Source organism: Anabrus simplex, chromosome 10, assembly GCF_040414725.1.
Source record: "Anabrus simplex isolate iqAnaSimp1 chromosome 10, ASM4041472v1, whole genome shotgun sequence".
Classification (NCBI taxonomy): Eukaryota; Metazoa; Arthropoda; class Insecta; order Orthoptera; family Tettigoniidae; genus Anabrus; species Anabrus simplex.
The window spans coordinates 24,149,200-24,174,020 of record NC_090274.1 but is presented as its reverse complement, the minus strand read 5'-3'; the positions used below and the strand labels follow the sequence as shown (position 1 = coordinate 24,174,020).

Below are 24,821 nucleotides of genomic sequence, written 5' to 3'. Positions count from 1 at the left end.
GAGGAGATTGGTTTAGAATCCAAACTGGACTAAAACAGGGAAGTGTATTGTCTCCACTTCTGTTTATAATGGTTATGGATGAAATTCTAAAGGAAACAAAGGCAGGATATGGAAGGGGTATGAAAATATTGTTGTTTGCATAAGACACAGTGATCTGGGGAGTCAACAATACACAAATACAAATACAACTAGAGGATTTAAATGACAATATTGATAAATATGGTATGAAAATCAGTGTGGAGAAGAGCAAAACAGTGGTGGTGATAAGAGGACAAAGAGAAGGAAAAGGAATCTTTAGTATCAGGGGACAAAACCTTGAGGTTGTTGAATACTTCAAATAGTTGGGAAGTGAAATAATGCAAGATGCAAGGTTGGACACTGAGATCAGCAAAAGGGTACAAGCAGGAAATACATTCTACCAGAAGTGTCAACAATGCCAGAGTGATTAGTACCATTTTGCATGTCCCTATTTAAATTGCCACAAAATTTACAATTTTGAATATTTTGACTAAACTTGCAGGAAATGTTGAGGAAGGCATGTACTTATTACTGACAATGATTACAATACAGTTAAGTTTCAAAATACATTTTTAAAAATTATTTTCAGAACACCTTGAAAACAAACAAAAAACAAATTTCAAAAACAGCAATAAAAATCATTTTAAAATATGGTAATCCCTCTGCAATGCAGCCATCCAAGTGAATAAACACAGAAAATTTGACAAGTATCTGTTCTGTAGTTCAGTAGGTAATTACGGTTATGTAACTGCCAATTGTCACATGACCGGAGAAACACATGAAATTCAGAAATCCAATGGGAGTAAATAAATTAACAAATGAGCCATGAAATGATAAAATTAGAAGCTACGTTCTTTACTCTAGGAAAACAAAACGTAAGATACTGCCATCTGCTGTTCACAATCGTGCTAAATACAGATAGTAAGGTATGCTGTTCGAACAACGATATGCCGCTGCTGACACTTCACATACAAGTACCGGTTAAACATGTGCTAGTGAGATAACTTCTGACTTTGTCCTGCATTCCTATTTCAATACTAATATTTTTTTACATTCCCTTTCCTCCGTTTGTCTAGTTTCCTCCTTATCCTGCAATTCCCACCGGAAGACCAATATCTCAGGAATGACTAATTCAAGATAAGCACTTATCTTATGAAAGTGTGAAGTAGATTTTATAAGTTGAGAAGAAATAGATCTACACCAAGATCTGGGAATGATGACGCCATATTATTATTATATTATTATTTATTACAATCTTTTAACCATATTTTCTTTTAAAAAATAACAATGTAACTATGAAGTGACCACTCGCAACTCTGTCACTTGTCAAGTGAGCAGATATTTTATTCGCTCTCGCCAAATCTGTCGTGCCCTTTCATGCAAATATCAGACTATAACAGATCTAGTAGCCCAATTACCAAGCTTACATTACAGAAAGTGCCCTGGATGATACCAGGAGTATTTTACCTTCTGGTCGGAGGTGGTCGTACTCATATTGTAGACACTGGACAGAATACAATGTAGAACCACCTTTTGCACCTTACATCGAGACAGCAGGTCGGCTATATAGCACGCAAAGCCCTTGCCACTGTCTCGTACAATGAAGATCAGTTCTGAACAGATGAGCATCAACAACTCAGAGCTGGCAAGCTGAACCTGGAACAGAGAACCTAATATCTTGACAGTCATAGATGTAAACATGACAAGGCCTAGTTCAGAAGTAACAGAATGAAAGAAAAACTACACCACTTAAGATTTCTTTTTGCTAGCGTTTCTTTTTGCCAGCGTTTTTAAGTCGCAGTAACACACACTGAAGGTTTCCGATGATGCAAGGATGGGAAAATGCTAGGATTAGGAAGGAAGCAGCCACGGCCTTAATTAAGGTACAGCCCCAGCATTTGCGGAGTGTAAAAATGACAAACACGGTAAACCATCTTCAGGGCTGCCAACGGTGCGATTTTAACCCACCATCTCCTGAATGTAAGTTCTCAGCTACGTGACCCCAACCACGCAGCAAACTCACTCGGTTACACCTCTTGTGGAATATCTGATAGTCTGGAGACTGCTGAAGGTTAAAGTTCATAACTGATTTCTCTCTCTCTGCCAGTAGAATTATCAGCACACATAAGAACAGTGGGACAACATTTCTGGCACCTTAGCACTTCCAAAAACTACGAAAGAAATTTGCAGGATTTAAAAACCAGAAACATTACAAATTAGAATAAGAAATGATAGTCTTTATGCCAAGTGAAGAAATTCAAATTACTTTTTATTCAAATCCTCAGGTATTAAGAGTACAGTTGTTCTAGTTTTAAGAAGTAAACCAAATGTCTTCACAAAACAGGAGTTTATAAGGAAATAAAATATTCTTCAATAAAATTACCTGTCTGTTGCCAGCGATTTCCTCATGAGTGAGCCTCATCTGACCAAGATTAGGGTAGTAGCTGCGAGCAAAATAGAGGCAGACCGTGATGAGTACCTCCAGGTACATACTACTGCGGTACGCAGAGCCATATTCGCTGCTACCAGTCAGGGTCACCTCCCCGTGAAAGTTACGACCAAACACCTGAAGACAAACAATACTGGGACTGTAAATGCTTGTGTGAGATACGTAACAGAAACGGTATAAAGCAGGGGACGGGGGGGGACTTAAGATAAGAAGACATTTTTGTAGAACATTTGTCAGAGACAAGAACAGCTTAATTTCCACCTTCCAATACGATTCAATGGCCTTTTTTTTTTTTTTTTTTTTTTTTTTTTCATACAAGATTTTCTCTATACTGATTTCAAAAATTTAGGAACTAGATGATTCAGACATTGTTTAAGGAAATTTATGTCCCTGCCAATTTTTTATACTTTGATTTTGAGGTTTAAGATGATTTTGGAATGGTTTCTTTTTTTTTTTTTTTTTTGCCTGGTTGGCTGAATGAGTTTATAAATTTCCTTGTAAAGTTTTGTATTGGCATTAGATTCAACTTTGGTTTCTAGAAATAATTTCCATCTTCTAATACTTTTTAATGGCTATATTCTTTTGCCATTTTGTCATATAAATTTTCCTCTGTACTAATTTTTAAAATTTAGGAACTAGATGCTGATTCAGACATTGTTTAAGGAAATTTATGACCCTGTCAACTTTTTATACTTTTATTTTGAGTTTTAAGATGATGTTGCAATGTTTTTTGGCCTGGTTGGCTGAATTACAGCTATAGCCCTTAAAATCGTTTTGGAAGGTGGAAATTATCTTTAAAAACCAAACTTGAATTTAACACCAATACAGAACTTTACAATAAAATTTATAAACTGTAACACTACAAAACTTAGCAGCAGAGGAGACTGTACAGGTTGTTAGGGCTTCCAGAACAGCACTGAATGAGGTGTTCGATAGTTTGCTCCTCTAGATTACAGTCGCATGCTAATGAGCTGATCCAGTCTCTCTTTTACTGAAAGTGGTTATAGCAGCCGTGTCCAGTTCTAAGCCTGCTCAGGTGGCGCCAAAGTTTTTTTGGAAGGTCGAAATGCTTTGGATTCTTCATAGGATTCAAGAAGTGGGCACATGTTCACAACATTTTTGTACACCATTCATCCTTCTGGCTTTTATTTAAATCAAACCCTTCTGCAATGAGATTACCTACAGTGATACAGCCTGGTCTTCTCGATCAAAGTCGTCATTACGGATGACAGAATTCTTGGTGAAGTGCCTTGACCTTCTTAACTTCCCTGAGCAGCGCTCGTCTATTCCTTAGGTGCGATGGGGAAATTTGGCTCAGCACGGGTAACCAGCAGCATGGAGTTGACTTCACAGTACTATTACATAAAATAAATTTCATTGTAAAGTCCGTATTGTCGTACGTATACCTGATTGCTGCATATCAACGGCACACTCAAGAAGAATTTTAACAACAAGCTTTACTATATCGTTCTCATGTGTGTGAATTTAAGTTTTTTTCATCAACAGGATTTGAATGTTTGCACTTGGAACAATCTGGAACATCCTCGCTATTTTGATTGACGTGTTCGACAACCGATTTATTTTATTGTGTTTGTTCTGTCCTTGTCCTTTTTAAAGCTTTTTCTTGAATATCTTACGGCTGAAGATGTCTACAAGTTAGACGAAACATGTCCCGTATTATTTAATAATGTTGTTTAAATAAATAATAAACTTATGGTATTGTAAAGGTGGAATATTGAAACTTAACCTTAAAGTTCACAGTACTAGTGATGTACCGTATTTGTTGGAAGTGTGGTTTTCTCATAAAAATAAAATGTCGTGTGTACATAGTTTTAAGGAATACAACCAACCAGGGGGAAAAATATCCTGGATGAGGTGCTGATAAACCAGATGAGCTCTATAGAGAAACTGAAGTAATAGATGGCATAAGTGATCATGAAGCTGTTTTTGTGGTAGTTAAAAATAAATGTGATAGAAAGGAAGGTCTTAAAAGTAGGACTGTTAGGCAGTACCATATGGCTGATAAAGCAGGCATGAGGCAGTTTCTAAAAAGTAACTATGATCGGTAGAAAATGGTAAATAAAAATGTAAACAGACTCTAGGATGGGTTTAAAGAAATTGTTGAGGAATGCGAAAACAGGTTTGTACCTTTAAGGGAGGTAAGGAATGGTAAAGACCCACCTTATTATAATAGAGAAATAAAGAGACTAAGAAGGAGGTGCAGACTGGAAAGAAATAGAGTTAGAAATGGCTGTGGAAGTAAGGAGAAATTGAAGGAACTTACTAGAAAATTGAATCTAGCAAAGAAGGCAGCTAAGGATAACATGATGGCAAGCATAATTGACAGTCATACAAATTTTAGTGAAAAATGGAAGGGTATGTAAAGGTATTTCACGGCAGAAACAGGTTCCAAGAAGGACATTTCAGGAATAATTAATGAACAAGGCGAGTGTGTATGTGAAGATTTTCAAAAGGCAGAAGTATTCAGTGAGCAGTATGTAAAAATTGTTGGTTACAAGGATAATGTCCAGACAGAGGAGAAGACTATTAAAAATTTACATATGATAAAAATGACATTTACAATAAGATACAAAAGTTGAAAACTAGAAAAGCGGCTGGAATTGATAAGATTTCTGAGGATATACTAAAGACAATGGGTTGGGATATAGTACCATATCTGAAGCACATATTTTTGATTACTGTTTGGTCGGAGGAGCTATACCAGATGAATGGAGAGTTGCTATAGTAGCCCCTGTGTATAATGGAAAGGGTGATAGACATAAAGCTGAAAATTACAGGCCAGTAAGTTTGACATGCATTGTATGTAAGCTTTGGGAAGGCATTCTTTCTGAGTATAATAGACATGTTTTTGAAATTAATAACTGGTTCGATAGAAGGCAATTCGGTTTTAGGAAAGGTTATTCCACTGAAGCTCAACTTGTAGGATTCCAGCAAGATATAGCAGATATCTTGGATTCAGGAGGTCAAATGGACTGTAACGTGATTGACCTGTCTAAAGCATTTGATAGGGTGGATCATGGGAGACTACTGGCAAAAATGAGTGCAACTGGACTAGACAAAAGAGTAACTGAATGGGTTGCTATATTTCTAGAAAATAGATCTCAGAGAATTAGAGTAGGTGAAGCTTTATCTGACCCTGTAATAATTAAGAGGGTAATTCCTCAAGGCAGTGTTATCGGACCTTTATGTTTTCTTTAAATGATATGAGTAAAGGAGTGGAATCAGAGGTACGGCTTTTTGCGGATGATGTTATTCTCTATAGAGTAATAAATAAGTTACAAGACTGTGAGCAACTGCAAGGTGACCTCGAAAAATGTTGTGAGATGGACAGCAGGCAATGGTATGTTGATAAACAGGGTTAAAAGTCAGGTTATGAGTTTCACAAATAGGAAAAGTCCTCTCAGTTTTAATTACTGCATTGATGGGGTGAAAGTTCCTTTTGGGGATCATTGTAAGTATCTAGGGGTTAATATAAGGAAAGATCTTCATTGGGGTAATCACATAAATGGGATTGTAAATAAAGGATACAGATCTCTGCACATGGTTATGAGGGTGTTTAGGGGTTGTAGTAAGGATGTAAAGGAGAGGGCATATAAGTCTCTGGTAAGACCCCAACCAGAGTATGGTTCCAGTGTATGGGACCCTCACCAGGATTACCTGATTCAGGAACTGGAAAAAATCCAAAGAAAAGCAGCTCGATTTGTTCTGGGTGATTTCCGAAAAAAGAGTAGCGTTACAAAAATGTTGCAAAGTTTGAGCTGGGAAGAATTGAGAGAAAGAAGAAGAGCTGCTCGACTAAGTGGTATATAAACTGTATATTTGTGGAAATAAACAAAAAATATTATCCTATATACAGTTTATGAAACTTTCAATACGGACGAAAAATGATTTTCATCACTTGTAATAAGTGGTATATTCCGAGCTGTCAGCAGAGAGATTGCGTGGAATGACATTAGTAGACGAATAAGTTTGAGTGGCGTTTATAAAAGTGGGAAAGATCACAATATGAAGATAAAGTTGGAATTCAAGAGGACAAACTGGGGTAAATATTCATTTATAGGAAGGGGAGTTAGGGATTGGAATAACTTACCAAGGGAGATGTTCAATAAATTTCCAATTTCTTTGAAATCATTTAGGAAAAGGTAGGAAAACAACAGATAGAGAATCTGCCACCTGGGCGACTGCCCTAAATGCTGATCAATGGTAAGCGATTGTTCCTTGCAGCAACTTTTATGAAAGACTTGGTGAAGTGCTCTTTGTAGCTAAGTAACAGCAAATAAAGACAAGGAGGGGGGAGGAAGAAGCACACAGGATAAAAAACAACTATACTTATGAATGTGGAGAGCAGAGCGACAGAAATATGATATTCTCACACATTGCTGTCTTCACAGATAGGCTATTTTCCATTCAATTCCAGATCTTTTTACAGACTTTTTTTTAAGCACATAGTGGGGTAACATAAGTAAAGTGGTATAACCACAGGTTTCTCATAACTGTGGCTGTGGTTTGAATCACAGCCAACACACGCAAGATTTCTAACACTGAAAGTCAACTCCCTGTCACTTGGATTCTGTATAAAGCTGGTCGTCCCATGGCTATGATCACTAGAGCCTGGATTTTTAGGTGGTAAGAGGTTAGAATGCAAACTTACTGAAGCGAGTAACAAGTATAGTCTAATGTTTAGACCGATGCTTTCACGGCTCGTAACTGTAGACGTTCTAATAAGCTTTTGTGCTTTTGCCGCGTCAAGGAAGTCTTCCTCGTGAACAGTCAAGATTTTCTTCTGAAAACGCGAAGCGAAGTTCTCTGCAAAACAAAGAATTTCTCCTTGTTTTCTTGGCACAGCGAAAGCCCCAAAACTTATTATTATGTCTAAAGTAAACTCTAGCCTGAACAACATTTGTGCTACGCATTTTGTGCGAATATTGTATATAGGTATTTCCACCATTCAATACTAAAAAAAAAATAATAATACAATTATATACATACAGCACATGGTATTCATCAATTGTACTTCCTAATAAGCAAATTAGTTTGCATTCTAACCTATTACTGCCTAAAAATCTGGGGTCTAATGATCACGATATGAACAGTCACTCAAAACTATGAGCCAGCTTTGTTTGCCTTCTGCTGAAAGGTGACACATAAATCTAAGTTTAAGCTTCACAGTATTACACACAATCTTTCACCTTTTCACTGCCGAGTTTTGATGACGAGGCGAACTCTCTGGGCGAGGTTTGTTTAATAGGAAGAAGCACTTTTACAGATACATTTTTACTGAAACTATTAATGGAAAGCATATCATCCCCTTAGCCCCGCAGCCCAATACTGGTGATATGGATGTTGATTCCCATAGGGAATCTGAAATATTTGTCCTGAATGAGCAAATTTATAATACCAATATAAATGGTCCGTTATTGGACATTATAAATTTTCCAGCTAGCTCATTCTTGGTTGCCAGCGTTTCGCCCTTGTGTGCTAGGGTGGGCTCATCAGTTGGTACCTAGCACACCTACCAATACGCTGGCTAGTGCATGCCGTGGAGGCCACTGCGTAGGCCTACTGGAGCCACCGGCAGTGCCAATGCACTAAGAGACTTTGTCTCATCACTAAAAATTGATGCCTGCTTGGCCATCAGATGATATGGATGTTGATTCCCATAGGGAATCTGAAATATTTGTCCTGAATGAGCAAATTTATAATACCAATATAAATGGTCCGTTATTGGACATTATAAATTTTCCAGCTAGCTCATTCTTGGTTGCCAGCGTTTCGCCCTCGTGTGCTAGGGTGGGCTCATCAGTTGGTACCTAGCACACCTACCAATACGCTGGCTAGTGCATACCGTGGAGGCCACTGTGTAGGCCTACTGGAGCCACCGGCAGTGCCAATGCACTAAGAGACTTTGTCTCATCACTAAAAATTGATGCCTGCTTGGCCATCAGATGATCCTAGCACACGAGGGCGAAACGCTGGCAACCAAGAATGAGCTAGCTGGAAAATTTATAATGTCCAATAACGGACCATTTATATTGGTATTATAAATTTGCTCATTCAGGACAAATATTTCAGATTCCCTATGGGAATCAACATCCATATCATCTGATGGCCAAGCAGGCATCAATTTTTAGTGATGAGACAAAGTCTCTTAGTGCATTGGCACTGCCGGTGGCTCCAGTAGGCCTACGCAGTGGCCTCCACGGTATGCACTAGCCAGCGTATTGGTAGGTGTGCTAGGTACCAACTGATGAGCCCACCCTAGCACACGAGGGCGAAACGCTGGCAACCAAGAATGAGCTAGCTGGAAAATTTATAATGTCCAATAACGGACCATTTATATTGGTATTATAAATTTGCTCATTCAGGACAAATATTTCAGATTCCCTATGGGAATCAACATCCATATCATCTGATGGCCAAGCAGGCATCAATTTTTAGTGATGAGACAAAGTCTCTTAGTGCATTGGCACTGCCGGTGGCTCCAGTAGGCCTACGCAGTGGCCTCCACGGTATGCACTAGCCAGCGTATTGGTAGGTGTGCTAGGTACCAACTGATGAGCCCACCCTAGCACACGAGGGCGAAACGCTGGCAACCAAGAATGAGCTAGCTGGAAAATTTATAATGTCCAATAACGGACCATTTATATTGCCCAATACTGGGTCGGAGATGAAGTGAGATTATATTTTACAGCATATTTTTACGGCTGGATGCCCTTCCTGATGCAATCCTCAGTTGAGAAGATAATGAATATGAAATGAACGATGGTGAATGAAATTGGGTAAGGAAGTGGAAGGAATCGGCTGTGGCTTATGAATAGGAACCACCCCCCATTTGCTCGGGAATGCAAAAAATGCAAACGGGAAATCACACACACAAAAAATCCTCAGGACAGCTGACGGTGGGGTTTGAACCCACTCGCCTGCTGAATGCAGAGCTTGGCTCCAAAGCCGTAGCATGTTTACACACATGGCGACTCCGCTCAGTGATATTATTACTGAAATATAATATAAAATTGCTGATCCAAGAACTGGTATTATGAATATCATTAACATTTGGTGGGGGGAATATATTTGAGGAGGGGATCACAATTCCGCATGAAATTCATCATTACTACTTTGTCTCGCACTTTCTTGTAGTTCAATATTGCCCCCTATATATTCTCCATCTTCATTATCAAAATATAGCTCTTCAGAATCACTATTTATGACGAAAGATTCCATTTTTTTGTCAACAAGAGATGAATGTATACAACATCAGGTGCCTCAACATCTATCTAACACATGCATGCCACACGTAATATTTACATCATCACACTGACCATTTTAACCTATTTTCAACCTGGCTGCATAATACATCTAGCAACCAAAGATAATGGCAGGACTCCAAGTTTTAACGCAACTTCATTTATTCTTGTACAAATCCAATTGAACTACGCAAGATAGTATTATAATTCCTAGGACACCGTAAATTCACATCATTATACGACGCTATGTCCAATATTTTAATGTAAATAGACATCATTTTAACACCCATTAATGGTGGATATCGGCAGGACTTCAAGTTTTAATGCAATTTCATTCATTCCTAACTCAACATTTTTGAACTACGCAAGGCAACTTCAAGGACACTGTGAATTCATATCATCACAAGACGTTGTAAATAATTAGACATTACTATATTGTGTTTTTAATTTGTACTTGACAAAATGGGATTTTAATTCTATGTTTGTACTATCCAAAATTTTTAAATGTCACATTGTCATACTCATTGTTTTGAATTTTTAATGGGGGTCCCCGTATTTTAGTCAGGTCTTATTGTATACTGAATTTTAATCCACTAGCTGAGGAAGAGAATGCATAATATTCTCGAAACATGTACTAGATGTTAAGGTGAAAGGTAAATAAACGAACAGTATTGACTAGGTGGACTATCTTCCAACATATTTACTGTATATACAGATTTGGCGGAAGAGACATGGCATTCAATAATGTATATATAAGGGTTTGGCGTTGAATGGGTTAATACATTTAATTACCATTACATTATTCTTACATACATACCGACTTGCGATGCCTTGTGAGCAACGTCAACAGCGCAGAGCTGCGGGCAATATTTGCTATTCCAGTGGTAGCTGCAGAGCAGAGAAACATGCGCGCGTTAGTGAGTAGAACATTACGCAACGTTCGCAGTGCATACAGGGTCCGGTTCGAGTCGTAGACCCCACAGTACAGTAGCATGTGAGAATGAAGCTGGTGTACTCCCACTCCAGTCGAAGAGGAGCCTTTCTTCTTCCGGAAACTGCTCTCCCTCGATATCTACGGGAATAAACACATTCAGTAAACCACTGGGATTAAGAATTATCCAAATCTGTGTACACAACTATGACTTTCTTCCAAATCTTAACACTATTAATTTCACTGCTTATACAAATCGCACCGAGTTTTAAGAAAAAGTTAAACAATAAATGCTGAACACCAGAGTTATTGACTAAGTTACATATGAACCAGGTGTGGATAAATAATCAGTGCAGTGGCTCACTAACTACTTTTACGGTTTTCAGAGACGCCGAGGTGCCGGAATTTAGTCCCGCAGAGTTCTTTTACGTGCCAGTAAATCTACCAAGGCTGACGTATCTGAGCCCCTTCAAATACTAACGGACTGAGCCAGGATCAAACCTGCCAAGTTGGGGTCAGAAGGCCAGCGCCCCAACCATCTGATCTACTCAACCCGGCCTTCTATAATGATGGCTGAATTAAAATCAGTTTTGCAGGCATAAAAAACAACATTGTTTACTCAGATAATTTGAACACACTGTGTTGTCGTTCTACAATAATAACCATCTGAATGATGACAGTCAATCAAAATCACGAAAAGTTGGCCACACAAGTATTTTACTTTTAAATAAGTCTTCGTACTCCCCTGGAATGTACACTTCTAGACGCTTTAGGTTGTTCATCTTGTTCCCATCAATAGAAATTCGTTCTTTGTGGGCTAGTTCATTAGGAAGCTGGATGTTGCTGTCTAGTTTTATACGGAAGGTGTATTCAATAAGGCTGTTTGTTAACTGTTTTGTCCGTATGATTCTTGCATCTTTAACAGAGTAAAGGAAAGTGCATGAATGATACTGGCTAAAAATGAATTTTCTATTGGTAGGCTCTCCCATTCCTTGAGATTCATCCAACAGTCCTCCCCTCTTACAAAATGTCGACCACCATGCAGTAAAGTTCTTACGCTTTTTACAGCCACCAGGATACTCAGAAACTGCATTAACAAATGCCATAATCTTGGTAATCGAAGTTAGTAAACAAGTAAAAGTGTACTCAGCTGTTTGACCAAAGAGGAAGCAGCTGTTCCTTCCTATGAGTTAAGCAAAGAATTAATTAACTCTTTCCCGCGGATTGCGTAGTAAAGCGTACTGGAGTCACACATTGTCTCCTGCGGGTTGCGTAGTAAAGCGTACTCGACTTTCAAACCGACTTCCTCTGCCATCTGTCTGGTAAACATATAAACTATAAACTTTTTGGAACCAGTGAATTCCCTACGCTTCCTAGATACTACTAGCAAGCTGGAATCCTAAAATAAAGTGTTCGTTCATATGTTTTCTTAGACAGAACAGAACGCTGACTGAATGTAAACACATTGGAGCAACATGGCTGCTCATAACCACTTGAATACAGAGGATATTTGTTACAAATTAGATCAATATGTTGACAAATGCAATGGTAGTGAGTTTGAAGTTGTAGGTATGATAATAAAAATAGTATGGGAAGCATTTGGGACAGGATATGAATCTGAAAGAAATCGAAATATGGCACAGGACAGGAAATGTTCATTCAGGTACCATCTAGTTTTAAAATATTAGGCCTACTTGTAAAACACATTTTTGTCAGTTTTAATTCTTCAGTTAATTATGTTTCGGACTATGAGCCTCTACTTAATTACATAATAGCCTATTCCAACTAATGTCAGTTTATCTTCCACTCCCATTCAGTCAAAAATTGCTTATAGTTTGTATGTCCGAAAGGAAGCACGATTATAGATAAGAAATGTGTTTTTCCACCATTCAATACACAATTTATTTTAATAGATTAAGCTAGTACCGGTTTCGGCTCTTTAACGGCCATCATCAGCTAGTACATGTTTTGTTTTAGCCATTAGACAATACACAAGTTGTTATTGTATTAGGCATCTGGATGTCTAATGGGGGATGGAATAATAGCATATAATTAAAATATCAGTGGTCAGGTTAAAAAGTTATAAATAGAGCATGAGTATGTAAAACATATTAAAAACACACAGGTCACAATATATAACATTTAAAAAGTTTCAACACATTAAAATTGTACGTATAGGTAGACACTTGTTAAAATTTTCAATTTATGTTATATGGATTCCATTCTTCTGTCCTCTGTGCAGATCCTTCTAAGTAATGTTGATTTTAGTTGCGTAGGGTAATCTTCGAGGACATTTTGAAACTAGTGTACGTCTTATTGATGTGGGCCTTTGTCATGATGAAATTTCGTTATGTTATATATCCCAACTTGTGATATACTATGGCAAGTTTCAATACAGCAAACAGCAGGTCTCGAGCATGTGTTTAGAAGTAGTCGGTGGTAACACTTCTCTCGTCTATGTTTGTTCTTGTAGTTATAGTTGTTGTGGAAGTCTTGTGCTGATGTGTTTGAAGGCTTGTAGAACAACAAGTGCTGATGTGTTTGAAGGCTTGTTAACACATGCTCAAGACCTGCTGTTTGCTGTATTGAAACTTGCCATAGTATATCACAAGTTGGGATATATAACATAACGAAATTTCATCATGACAAAGGCCCACATCAATAAGACGTACACTAGTTTCAAAATGTCCTCGAAGATTACCCTACGCAACTAAAATCAACATTACTTAGAAGGATCTGCACAGAGGACAGAAGAATGGAATCCATATAACATAAATTGAAAATTTTAACAAGTGTCTACCTATACGTACAATTTTAATGTGTTGAAACTTTTTAAATGTTATATATTGTGACCTGTGTGTTTTTAATATGTTTTACATACTCATGCTCTATTTATAACTTTTTAACCTGACCACTGATATTTTAATTATATGCTATTATTCCATCCCCCATTAGACATCCGGATGCCTAATACAATAACAACTTGTGTATTGTCTAATGGCTAAAACAAAACATGTACTAGCTGATGATGGCCGTTAAAGAGCCGAAACCGGTACTAGCTTAATCTATTAAAATAAATTGTGTATTGAATGGTGGAAAAACACATTTCTTATCTATACTTTGAGTCTGTCAATACGGAAAATGAAATTTATAAATAATAATAGGAAGCACGATTTGCTATCGAAATATCTTCATCCGACTGATCCCGAAAATGAAATAAATTGGGAGATTCAGGGTGAATTCCTGCGTTCTCTGCATTACCAAGAAAATAAGAGCCCCATCATGTCCAGCAATTTAGACTGACTTCAAGAACAAGCAATTCAACATTATGCACCATATTGGATGCTTCCTGATGTATCATTCTCAACAGGGGGGGGGTCTTTCGTGTAATTAGGTGATCTCGTTGTATCATTTTAGAATAACTATTGTGTACTTTCCATTGTTACAAAATTTGAAAGGGGTTTTTACAGAAAAATTGATTTAGTGAAGGTGCTCCACAATTATACCTGACAAGCAAATTATTACTCTAGGTTTCGCCCGACAGTGAGTCAAAGATATTCTGTGGGAAAGGGTTAAAGAAAGGGCACATCCCTAGAGATATATGACCTTTCTTAAACGACTTCCGAACCATACACAAATAAACCTTAAATATCAGCATGTTACTGGTTCGATAAATGTTTCTTTTGTGAAAAGGTGCATCAGAACAAAAAGAATGTTATCTGCAATATTTTTAAAATCAACAGTTTGGACATGTGCCCTTTCTTAAATGACTGATTCGTGCGAAAATGTCATTTTTTCTTTCTTAAATAAAAAGTTACGGAGAGAGAAAACAGAGAAAGAATGAATGAATGAATGAATGAATGAATGAATGAATGAATGAATGAATGAATGCACTGATTTGGAACTGCAAGAATGGCTTCCAAAATAGTATAATAGTTAACATGGTCTCGAATGGCCCAATTTTTTTAATTTTTTATACTTTTAAATAAACTTACATTGGTTAACAGATTGAGCTGAATGTATTTGAACTAGTATCTCAGAACTCCAACTTTTTGTTTCCTCTATGAACTCGTGCACTTCCAATCACTCGGGTCAGCTTTACAGCCTACTTTTATAATCAGATGCCCTCCTTATGCACAACTTCAACATCGCGTGTTTCTAAGGTGATTGGTAGTAGTGTGTGTTAAATTAAGGAAAAACAAACATCCAGTCTCCAAGCCAAAGGAATTAAACATATGCACCTAAAATCCTTTGCCCATCTAGGGATCAACCCTAGGAGCCTCAACCCTAAGGCCACTAGGTGTACCATTCAGCCAAACAGCCAGATAAAATAAGAACAAAACTGTACTTTCACAATGAGCCTTGTGTTTAGAATTAGGGAACCTTACCTCTTGGCTTCCAGAGCACTGTCTGACAACGACGTCAAGGACATCATGCAGTATTTCTTCAACAACCACTTTACTAGGAGATTCGGCTGGGGTCGGTTCTACGTCCCCCAAAATTTCTTCACCCACAGACCATCGTCGGATCAAACCGTTTGCATCTTCGGCTGTGTTACTATCTGAAGAGTCGTCACCTTCTTCAAAACCTCCTTTCTTCAGTCTGAACGAGTCCCTCTTTATGTATTCTGCACTTTTACTCTTCCTGGAAAGAGACGCCTCTCCCCCCACAGGATGCAAACGTGTAGCATTACGTAAAATTTCGGGAGTAGCAGAGGGTTTACTAAGAGATGAAGAATCATCTTCAGTTGCTGAATCATTCGAGTTACTTGTACTATTAGTGGCTGCTGAGAAGGGGTTTACGAACACTGATATATTCTGATTAGGAGCGATGGATGATGGAAATTCTATCTCTCTGACGTACGAATTCTTCTCTGTTATATAATGTCTACTACTATCCCCTCCCCCAACAAGAGTGGTCACAGCAAATATCCGTTTAGCTCTCACTGGATTGTTCTGCATTTTCTTCCGTCCACCTTTAGGGGTCCTACACTTACTACTTCGACTATCTGTTGAGTCCGACACATGATATATTACATTTCCATCCACAGAACTGATGGCGTAGATCTTGGCCGAGTTCTCGTCGAGGGCATCCACGGAGCCCGTGTCGTCGGGGCTGCGTGTGAGGACTGTATTGGAGTGCTCGATGCTGACGTGGAGTACACTCATCCGGGCTGTGTTGGGATCGAGCAGCATGAAGAGCAGAGGGTCAAGGACACGTGCGATATCTCCACGCAGCAAAGAGTGCAGTAACCATGACTGAGCCTGTAGCTTCAAAGGACAACTATCCAAGAGAAGGTTGTCCAACATCTTGAGGAGCGACCTGAAACAGTATAATAAGAAAATCACTTTCTTGGATATGTAAGTCCATTGCATAATAATGAAAGAAAAAAAGAATTATACCAATTCACTACAAGTACTACTATATTAGAGAAATTAGTATAATTCTGTGTTTAAAAATTGTATAGTTGAAAGGGCTCACTGAAATAATGCAGTAAAACCTCGTTAATTCGAAGTCGTTGGGACTCAAAAATCGGACTTCAAATTACGTGATTTCGAATTAACTGCCAATTCGCAATTCAGAAGTGCCAACCCTTGCTGCATTACAAAATATTCTAAGGCCCGTTACTGCATGCATTTAACCTTGATTCACAGTTTATACCTTTCAAATGCCATGAAAAAAGAACTATTTCCAAAATGTATCCAAGAAGGTGCATTTACAGTATTCAAATAATACACTCGGATATCTCGCTGGTAAACATAACCTCACGCAACAAAATAAAGAAAAAAAAAAAAAAAGCACGATTCAAAGACGAGGAGAAATCTATGCTCGCTCCCATGTACAAGTGCTTTATTAATTGGATTACTATACTGTATGCATTTTAGATGCCTTGTATTTACACAGAAAGTACCCGATGCCCTTAAAATCGAACTTTCCTATGACTATCCTTGTACGATTTCCCGCCATGGCACTTCTCTCGTACTTCAGAAATGTAAACACTTGTCGCGTCACGAAGTATTCTAAGACCCATTAATTCATGCAATCACCTCGATTCACAGTTTAAACCTTTCAAATGCTATGGAAAAAACTATTTCCGAAATGTATCCAACAAGGTGCATTTACAATTTTCAAATAATGCACTTGGATAAATCACTGACAAACATAACCTCACGCAACGAAAGAAAAATCGCACAATTCAAAGACGAGGATAAATTATGCCGGTTCCCCTGTGCAAATGCATTATTTTTTGGATTTCTTTACTGTTTGCATTTTTATTATAGATCCTTTGTACTGGCATGGAAAGTGCCCGACGCTCTTAAAACATCGTGTCTTATCGAAGTTTCCTATGACGAGGGAATAAAGTATCTCGCTTCCATGTGCACTGCAACGCACTACTATGACCCCCATTTCTCACACTGTATGATTTCCAGGCTGGCAATTTCTCCTTTAAAACAATAAGACTGTTTGGGCTCGCATTAAAATAAAGCAATGCAATTTCACCGGCAATGTCAATATTACATGTAATAAAAATCATTTTTGGTCCGTATTGATGATATTTGATTGAAATAATAACAATAACAATACAAAATTGATTAGGTGGTCTAATAAATAACTTAATGTTATTATTTCAATGTCAATATTGTTCGGTGCCTACGAATTTATTATATTTGCCACGTTTTTTCGTCAACAGTCGGCATCGCCAGTGTTCGCGGATTCTGTTTTCCTGCACACTGCATGTTGCGTGATATTACGGTGTTCCTTAAAAGGTTGAACAAACAAGAATTCCGATTTCATTCAACTTAGCAATCATGAAGCGCACTGTTGACCCCCCGAAGTGAGTGTAAGTGCGGAAAGCTACCCCTCCACATTCCGGAACGCGCGTTCTATTATGACGCGGAGCGGATAAATTTCAAATTGAAATTACTCTAACATACTATTGTTTTAAAATGTAAAGGCAGTTTCGAATTAAAAGTCTGAATTTCGGTAATGGGGCTGACATTGTACTTCGAATTACGAATTATCTGTATTTCGAATTAAACAATTGAAATAACATGCAAAACTGTATCTCATGTTTCCGGGAACGAGAGCTTCGATTGAAATAATAACATTAAGTTATTTATTAGACCACCTAATCAATACAAAATCGTCTTGGATGATTTACATAAATTTGTTAGCTAATAGTGGTACATGTTTCGCCTTCCCTGAAGGCATCATCAGCCATAGTCTTAACCTTAAATTAAAAATAAGCGTCTAAATAACATGTAGTAATGAAATGAATTTTAAAATCTTGAAGAGATTTGGAGTAAAATAACATTAAAAATAACAATGATGGTTTGAAAATACAATGTGATGAGATACAATAGTGGAAGTATTAACAAAATTAACATTAGAAGGTTGCTAAAATAAGTACAATGGATAAAACAACAGATTGTTATACAACAAGTAGTAGTACTTCTAACTCATAATATTGCAAGCTATCTTTGTCACCGTCAAATGATTCCACTTTTATATGCTTTTTCAACTTGAATATCTGCAAGCTCACAATTTGCAACATTTGAACATCACTTCAAAATTTTGAGATGGTCCATAGTGATCCTATTTGAAACTGTTCTTCAACTTCTATTCACCAACTTCATATCCTCAACGTGTTCTACAACTTCTCCATATGCATCTGACTTTCGTCTTTTATCTTCAAGATCACGATTAACTTCGGATCTCTCGACTAACTTTGACTTTTATTCTCTCTTCTTTACTTTGATTATATAAGATTTTTTCGCCATCATCTAATTATAACCGCCAGACTATCAACTTTACTTTTATGCAATCTTACTACTTGTTGTATAACAATCTGTTGTTTTATCCATTGTACTTATTTTAGCAACCTTCTAATGTTAATTTTGTTAATACTTCCACTATTGTATCTCATCACATTGTATTTTCAAACCATCATTGTTATTTTTAATGTTATTTTACTCCAAATCTCTTCAAGATTTTAAAATTCATTTCATTACTACATGTTATTTAGACGCTTATTTTTAATTTAAGGTTAAGACTATGGCTGATGATGCCTTCAGGGAAGGCGAAACATGTACCACTATTAGCTAACAAATTTATGTAAATCATCCAAGACGATTTTGTATTGATTACGTGGTCTAATAAATAACTTAATGTTATTATTTCAATCAAATATCATCAATACGGACCAAAAATGATATTTATTACATGTAACGAGAGCTTCTTCGAATTAGGCGGGATTTTGAATTAACCGATTTTGAATTATCGAGGTTCTACTGTAAGGAAGTTTTTACCTTGGTTATGTACACACCTCAATAAAATGAAGGTAAATACATCTGCCCTGTAGTTGTATAAACAAAAATACTTGGAGGTGGTACAATCTGGCATGCAAAGTTAGGTTAGTTTTTTTTTTAATCACACAGCTGCAATGAGGATATTCTGTGATGCATCTGTACAGATAAAGAAGAACCATTAGTTCTACATCCAGCATCTTGGAGAAGAAGTGAATGATTCAGATTCCTCTGAGGACAAACCTGAATACGAGAGAGAATTGTTTGGTGCCTGATTTGAAACTGGCATGCTGTGAGGAATGTTCCAGTTTGTGCCAGCGCGTTCTGACCGACGGGCAGGCGGCAGCGCTGATGTCACCACTTAAGACCGGTAAAGAGGAGGCCCAGCAGGAGAGATCAGATCATCACCCAGCGGTTTACAACACCGTACTGCAGACACTAGAGCTACTCCCTATTTCAAATGTGTTCTGCACAGGTGGATAGAAGTAAACTGAGAGGTTTCACCTCCAGGGCTAGCATTCTTTTCTGAAAACTAACCCTTAATCAGCAGACTACTTGCTCATATCTAGAACTAATATGACAGTAATATTCTCACAGAACACTTTCCTTCAGAGACTCTGTACTGACACTACAAAAATAAATTACAACCTTTAGCCTGTGTTTTAACAAAGCAGAGTTTTTTAAATAGTGTATATTTATCTGACAGAAGTATTTCAAGACAGCAATTTGTGTCCTAACTCGTGAAATTTAATTTCTATCTGCCAAATAAAGATTTTCTTGTTGTACTTTTGATATTTGGTATACAACAAGAAGAAAACAGTATTCAGTTTAAATTCAAGCCAACAGAGCTTGTGCATTCCAAACATCCACTATTTCCACACTTTTAAAGTTTAATTCCTTTTGACAATGTACAGTATTCATAACACAAAAAAATGACTGCATAAAATTAATATTTAGTAAAATTATATTGGTATGATGCTTATAATACAAATAATACATACCACAGTAACAACATTGATCCTTCTACAGTACAGAAAGACCTATTTGTGGCGTGCCTAAGCTGATTATGATGTGAACTCCAATAACAAGGTAAGTGTACTATCGTTAGGTATCCCTTATTTCATGATTTTTTTTCTCTCTGACAAATTCTTATAAACTGTAAGGTATGTACAATAAGTGTTTCTAACGTCTACTGTACGATTTGCCAGCATTTTATAGTCGCATTTAAACATTTTGCCATGTTTTTCAAGAATTGTGATATTTCATCACATTTCCTATTGATGTTGACTTATTGCACAAATATACACTGGAGAGTAAAACAAATATTTTATTACTAAGACCACAACATGGAACAAGGTATACCAAGTTTGACGCTGACTCTTCCGCACGAGTCTGTTTGACATTTCTATTATTGAAGAGTATAAGGTACATAAAACAACCACCTCATCTAATCCAGATGAAGAATGATATTTAGATTAGGAGATCATGGAAATTTTAATAGAAATACTTGAACCTTTCAGTACCATTACATTGAAAATATCATTTGGTCATAATATTTAAAAAAATCTGGAAGAAAGTTCAACTTACTTATCAAAGGTTCTCTGGTTCCTACAGATGCTCGACTTGGTCTCTACCTCTCTGCCGATGTGCCACAGGAGCGCAAACCTCTCGAAGGCTTCCATCTGCTTCTCAGTATCCTCGGCCATGAGGGATTCGCCGACCACATCCTCGACGGCATCGTTAGCAGGCAGTACGTTGTGCAGCTGATGCAAGAGCTCCACACACATCACTTGCTGGTCAGCTCCCAGCCTCCCTAAGTGGTGCCAAAGAGCACGAGCCAGAACCTGCACAATCAAATGAGTCAGTCGGAAATGAAGGTTATCTTTAAAAGTAAACCGTACAGTTCTAGTCACCTTTTCTCAAGTAACGTGAGTGCTAGAAAATTGAGAAGGGATAATCACATAAAGAAGACAATTTCTGAAAGGCTTTAGTTGCACTGCATAATGAACAACCAAAGATTTTGAATGATTTTGAGGGATGAATAAAAAGTTTGTGGAAGAAATAATCATCAAATAGAATGCAGATACTGGCAATTCCTGAAAACAAGCTTAGAATTCCATTCATTTTGTGGATGAATTAGGAATTCTATAAATGACCATTCTAGGAGTAGAGTTAATTTCTTGATGTTAGTACTAGGCGTAAATTATACACATCAATCATGTTTGAAATCATACACTGGGGGAAGGAGGAGGGGAGTAAGGCATTGTAAACCTAAGCGGAATACATGTAATAAAAGAACGGGTGAGGGACTATACAGAGCATGAGTGACATGCCTAGGTAAGATAATCAGAGCAATTCACACCACAGCAATTCATCTCTTAAAGTTTGATGATGTTTGTTGTTTAAAGGGGCCTAACAGCTAGGTCATCGGCCAATCTTAAAGTGGAAACATTACACCAACTTCTAGAAATGTTGAAGTACAAACCCCTAGCTAATGTTCTTTTCAAGACAGAAAGTTAGGAAGTATATAAACATTAACAATCAAGACTGTACCCCATCGGGTTTCCACATTATAAAAACATAAAAATAATTGAAGAAATTTTAAAATAAGGGATGATAAAATATTACACAAAGCATGGGAAGGATAAATGTGGAAGAAAACTGGACTGGATCGTAAGAACGTACCAGTAACCTTTTATAGTTGAGATCTGTAACAAAAAAAAGCAGTCAAAATTCATGGAGATCCAATTTATTAAATTAACAAACATTTGAATAAAAAAAGAAAGCTACATGGGTAAGCTGTGGTTAAATTGTTGGGGGCTTTCATTCCATGAAGATTTTATATGCTAAAAGACTACTTAATACAGCCAAAACTGGTTAGGATATTTTTGTGGGGACCGAAAAAATAACGTTATAAAGAGGAAATGTGTTAAAAAATGAAAAACAATTTCGCTGTTAAATTTAAGGTTGGGTTTGAATGTAAAAATAATTACAATTAAAACAAGGAAACAAGTGTTTACAATTATAATTAATGAAATAATACATTTTAAGAACACCAACATAGTAAAACATCAAGGAAAAATGTTCTTAGAAACACGAACTAGGCTGTACACATTGCTTACTTTTTAAAGTTGTCATGGATAATTTGCACACATTTCATGTGTGGATTAGCATCCTCTTTCTCCATACACTTCAATTATTTATCATTTGTAAGATGTCTAGCTTTCTTCTTCTCCATAAATGAATGTCCTGCAAATCACTGTGCGTAAGTATAGTAGACCTAATTTATGTACATTGTTACACAATTCACTTATGAACGTAAAATTAAGCACCAACAGATGAGCTACTGTTGCGTGATCCAAATGATCATAGCAAAGACTGGCTTGGGACTGACGCCCCCTGCAGCTTCAGGTCGCAACGTGGCTAGGAATGTTAATTTGAATTTTTCATGGTGGAAGTTACTACTAAGGAGTGACATAAATGTGCTAGCCAGGTTTCTTTAGCATATATTCAATAAGACATGGCCTGGCATAATAACCAGGGAAACGCACTAGAGAGGGACATCTTAACCAGTTTCGAATGTATTATTGTTCAGAAGAGAAGTAAAAATGTACCTGCACAACATTAGTTCGATTCTCTATGTAATGGACATGCCAAGGTCGCAGGAGAGGTACCAACACGACAGATACAACTCCAGGTTCACTGCTCCCTGTACTCTGTACTCTAAGCAAGGAAATGAGGTCTAGAAGGGTTGAGATGGCTATCAGCTGCAAGCGTGGAGAATTACACAGCCAACAGGCACAGACCAGCAACACACGCAGCCACTCAGGGAAAGCGTCAATATCTGAAAGGAACAAAAAACACAATTATTGCAATGGCTACACAGTCTCGTCAGTGGATGAGTAGAGGCAATTGTGGGTTTAAAATTAAAATCAGATCAAGGAATGGAAGTGTACACTTTATATAGTCTGCACAGCTTTACTTCTAAATTGATGTTTTGCTAAACAAATGAGCATCACCTTACCTCTGTTGCCAGCAAGCTACTGCCGCGAGAACAGCTGATGCAATACGACCGCAGTAAACCACCCTCATAAAATTTAATACTGTCCTCAGAAACGCTAATGAATCAATTCACAAAAACTACATTTACTAACAGCATCTGACACTAAAAAGATAATACATTATTAAGAATAAAAGAGAATGAGGAAATAACCCATCACTCGCTGCTAATGGCTGGCACAGGGAGGAGGTTACGGTCTACAAAGGGAACACTCCACGTCACTTTCTTGCCACTTGTCTTTCGCAAACTACACTGAGACAGGCTAAACATGCATGAACTAAGTACACTAAACAATACACAGACGTAAACAAAACTACAGCTATTTCTATTAAACCTGTATTGTACTAACTTATGCTAAACTAAACTGTAAACTATGCTATACTATATCATACTAGAGAGATAAAGACTAATATGAAAAACACAAGCAAATCACTGAAGAAAAATGCAAAAGATTGCAAACTGTACCGAATACCATACACACTGAGCAAGATAGGTTAACCACGTGGTGAATGTAAATATTAGAGTTGGCAACTACGTTTGAAGATTGCACTCTGTCAATAAAAGTCGATATGAGGGGCAGCTTGGGATTGGTTGGATGCCCACATTTCAGCGCATAACCACCAGACAGAGCCAAAATCGGCCCAAACATCAATTCAGAAGTAAAGCAGTGCGGAGTATAGTAATTATTATATCACAAGAGCAGAAAAAAGCAGTATACAGAGATACAAGAATGAACTCAATGTTATTTGTTCATTGTATTGTTCACCTGAACAGTGTGAGAGAACAGGGTGGAAACAAGATCAAGATGAGGACTTGAGTTGCCAAAGTGATGGAGCAAGGGGAGGTGGGCATGCCATTTAGCGAGGAGCATCTCTAAATGGACCACATGTAAGTGATGGAAAGGAACAAGTGCAAATTAAGTCACACATACAGTATTGTTCCTAAGTTTCTACAAATGACTTGATCTGCACTTGTTTCTTCCTTTGCATTACTTGTATTGACATATTGGGTTCCTTTTCTCCACTTTATTTCTTCTTTTCCTGTGTTCCTAGCCGTTTACCGCCTGTATTTATTCTTATCCTTTTGTCTCTTCCCTTTCTCTGCATTCACCTAACTTTCTCCTAATGGTACATTTCCCACATAAAGACAGTAGATCTGTCAGATGGCCCTACAGTTAAGTGTTGAAGCCTGCCCTCCTGTTGAAGCTGGGAAGTACTACGGTTCCCTGACAAGAAGTTGGGTGGCTGCAGGGTAAGCATGACTGCCACGCATGCGCCTATCACAAGTCTCAAGGCCTGACGACAAACATCTGTTTCGTCAACGATATCTCTTGCAAACTGAGGAGCTGTTATGAAGTTTCAAAGCTCAATTGTGCTTTAGTCACGCAATTAGTATAATTTTAAGTACTGCATACAGATTTTTTTCTTTTTTTACAATTTGCTTCACGTCGCACCGACACAGATAGATTATATGGCAACGATGGGACAGGAAAGGCCTACGAATGGAAAGGAAACGCCCGTGGCCTTAATCATGGTACAGCCCCAGCATTTGCCTGGTGTGAAAATGGGAAACCACAGAAAACCATCTTCAGGACTGCCGACAGTGGAGTTCGAACCTACTATCTCCCGGATGCAAAGTCACAGCTGTGCGCCCCTAACCGCACGGCCTACTCGCCCGGTCGGAATACTTTAATAATGAACATGCATCTGTTTCTTTTGTCATGAATAATGTTTGTGAAGGAGCACTCGTGCCATACCTACAAGCTGCTGCGACGCAGATAGTAGCAACAAGC

General features: G+C 37.7%; 1 protein-coding gene across 1 annotated transcript in view; it reads right to left on the bottom strand.

Annotated features, from left to right (window-relative positions):
* The window catches only part of LOC136882022 (protein dopey-1 homolog), a 168,097-nt gene that overhangs the window by 67,954 nt on the left and 75,322 nt on the right, over positions 1 to 24,821 (bottom strand). Inside the window, exons 12-17 of the mRNA XM_067154520.2 lie at positions 22,584 to 22,813; positions 20,557 to 20,813; positions 15,052 to 15,985; positions 10,550 to 10,804; positions 2,402 to 2,584; positions 1,486 to 1,674 (exon numbers count right to left, since the gene is read on the bottom strand). Coding sequence (XP_067010621.2) covers positions 1,486 to 1,674; positions 2,402 to 2,584; positions 10,550 to 10,804; positions 15,052 to 15,985; positions 20,557 to 20,813; positions 22,584 to 22,813 — 2,048 coding nt within the window. The remainder of the gene's footprint in view (positions 1 to 1,485; positions 1,675 to 2,401; positions 2,585 to 10,549; positions 10,805 to 15,051; positions 15,986 to 20,556; positions 20,814 to 22,583; positions 22,814 to 24,821) is intronic.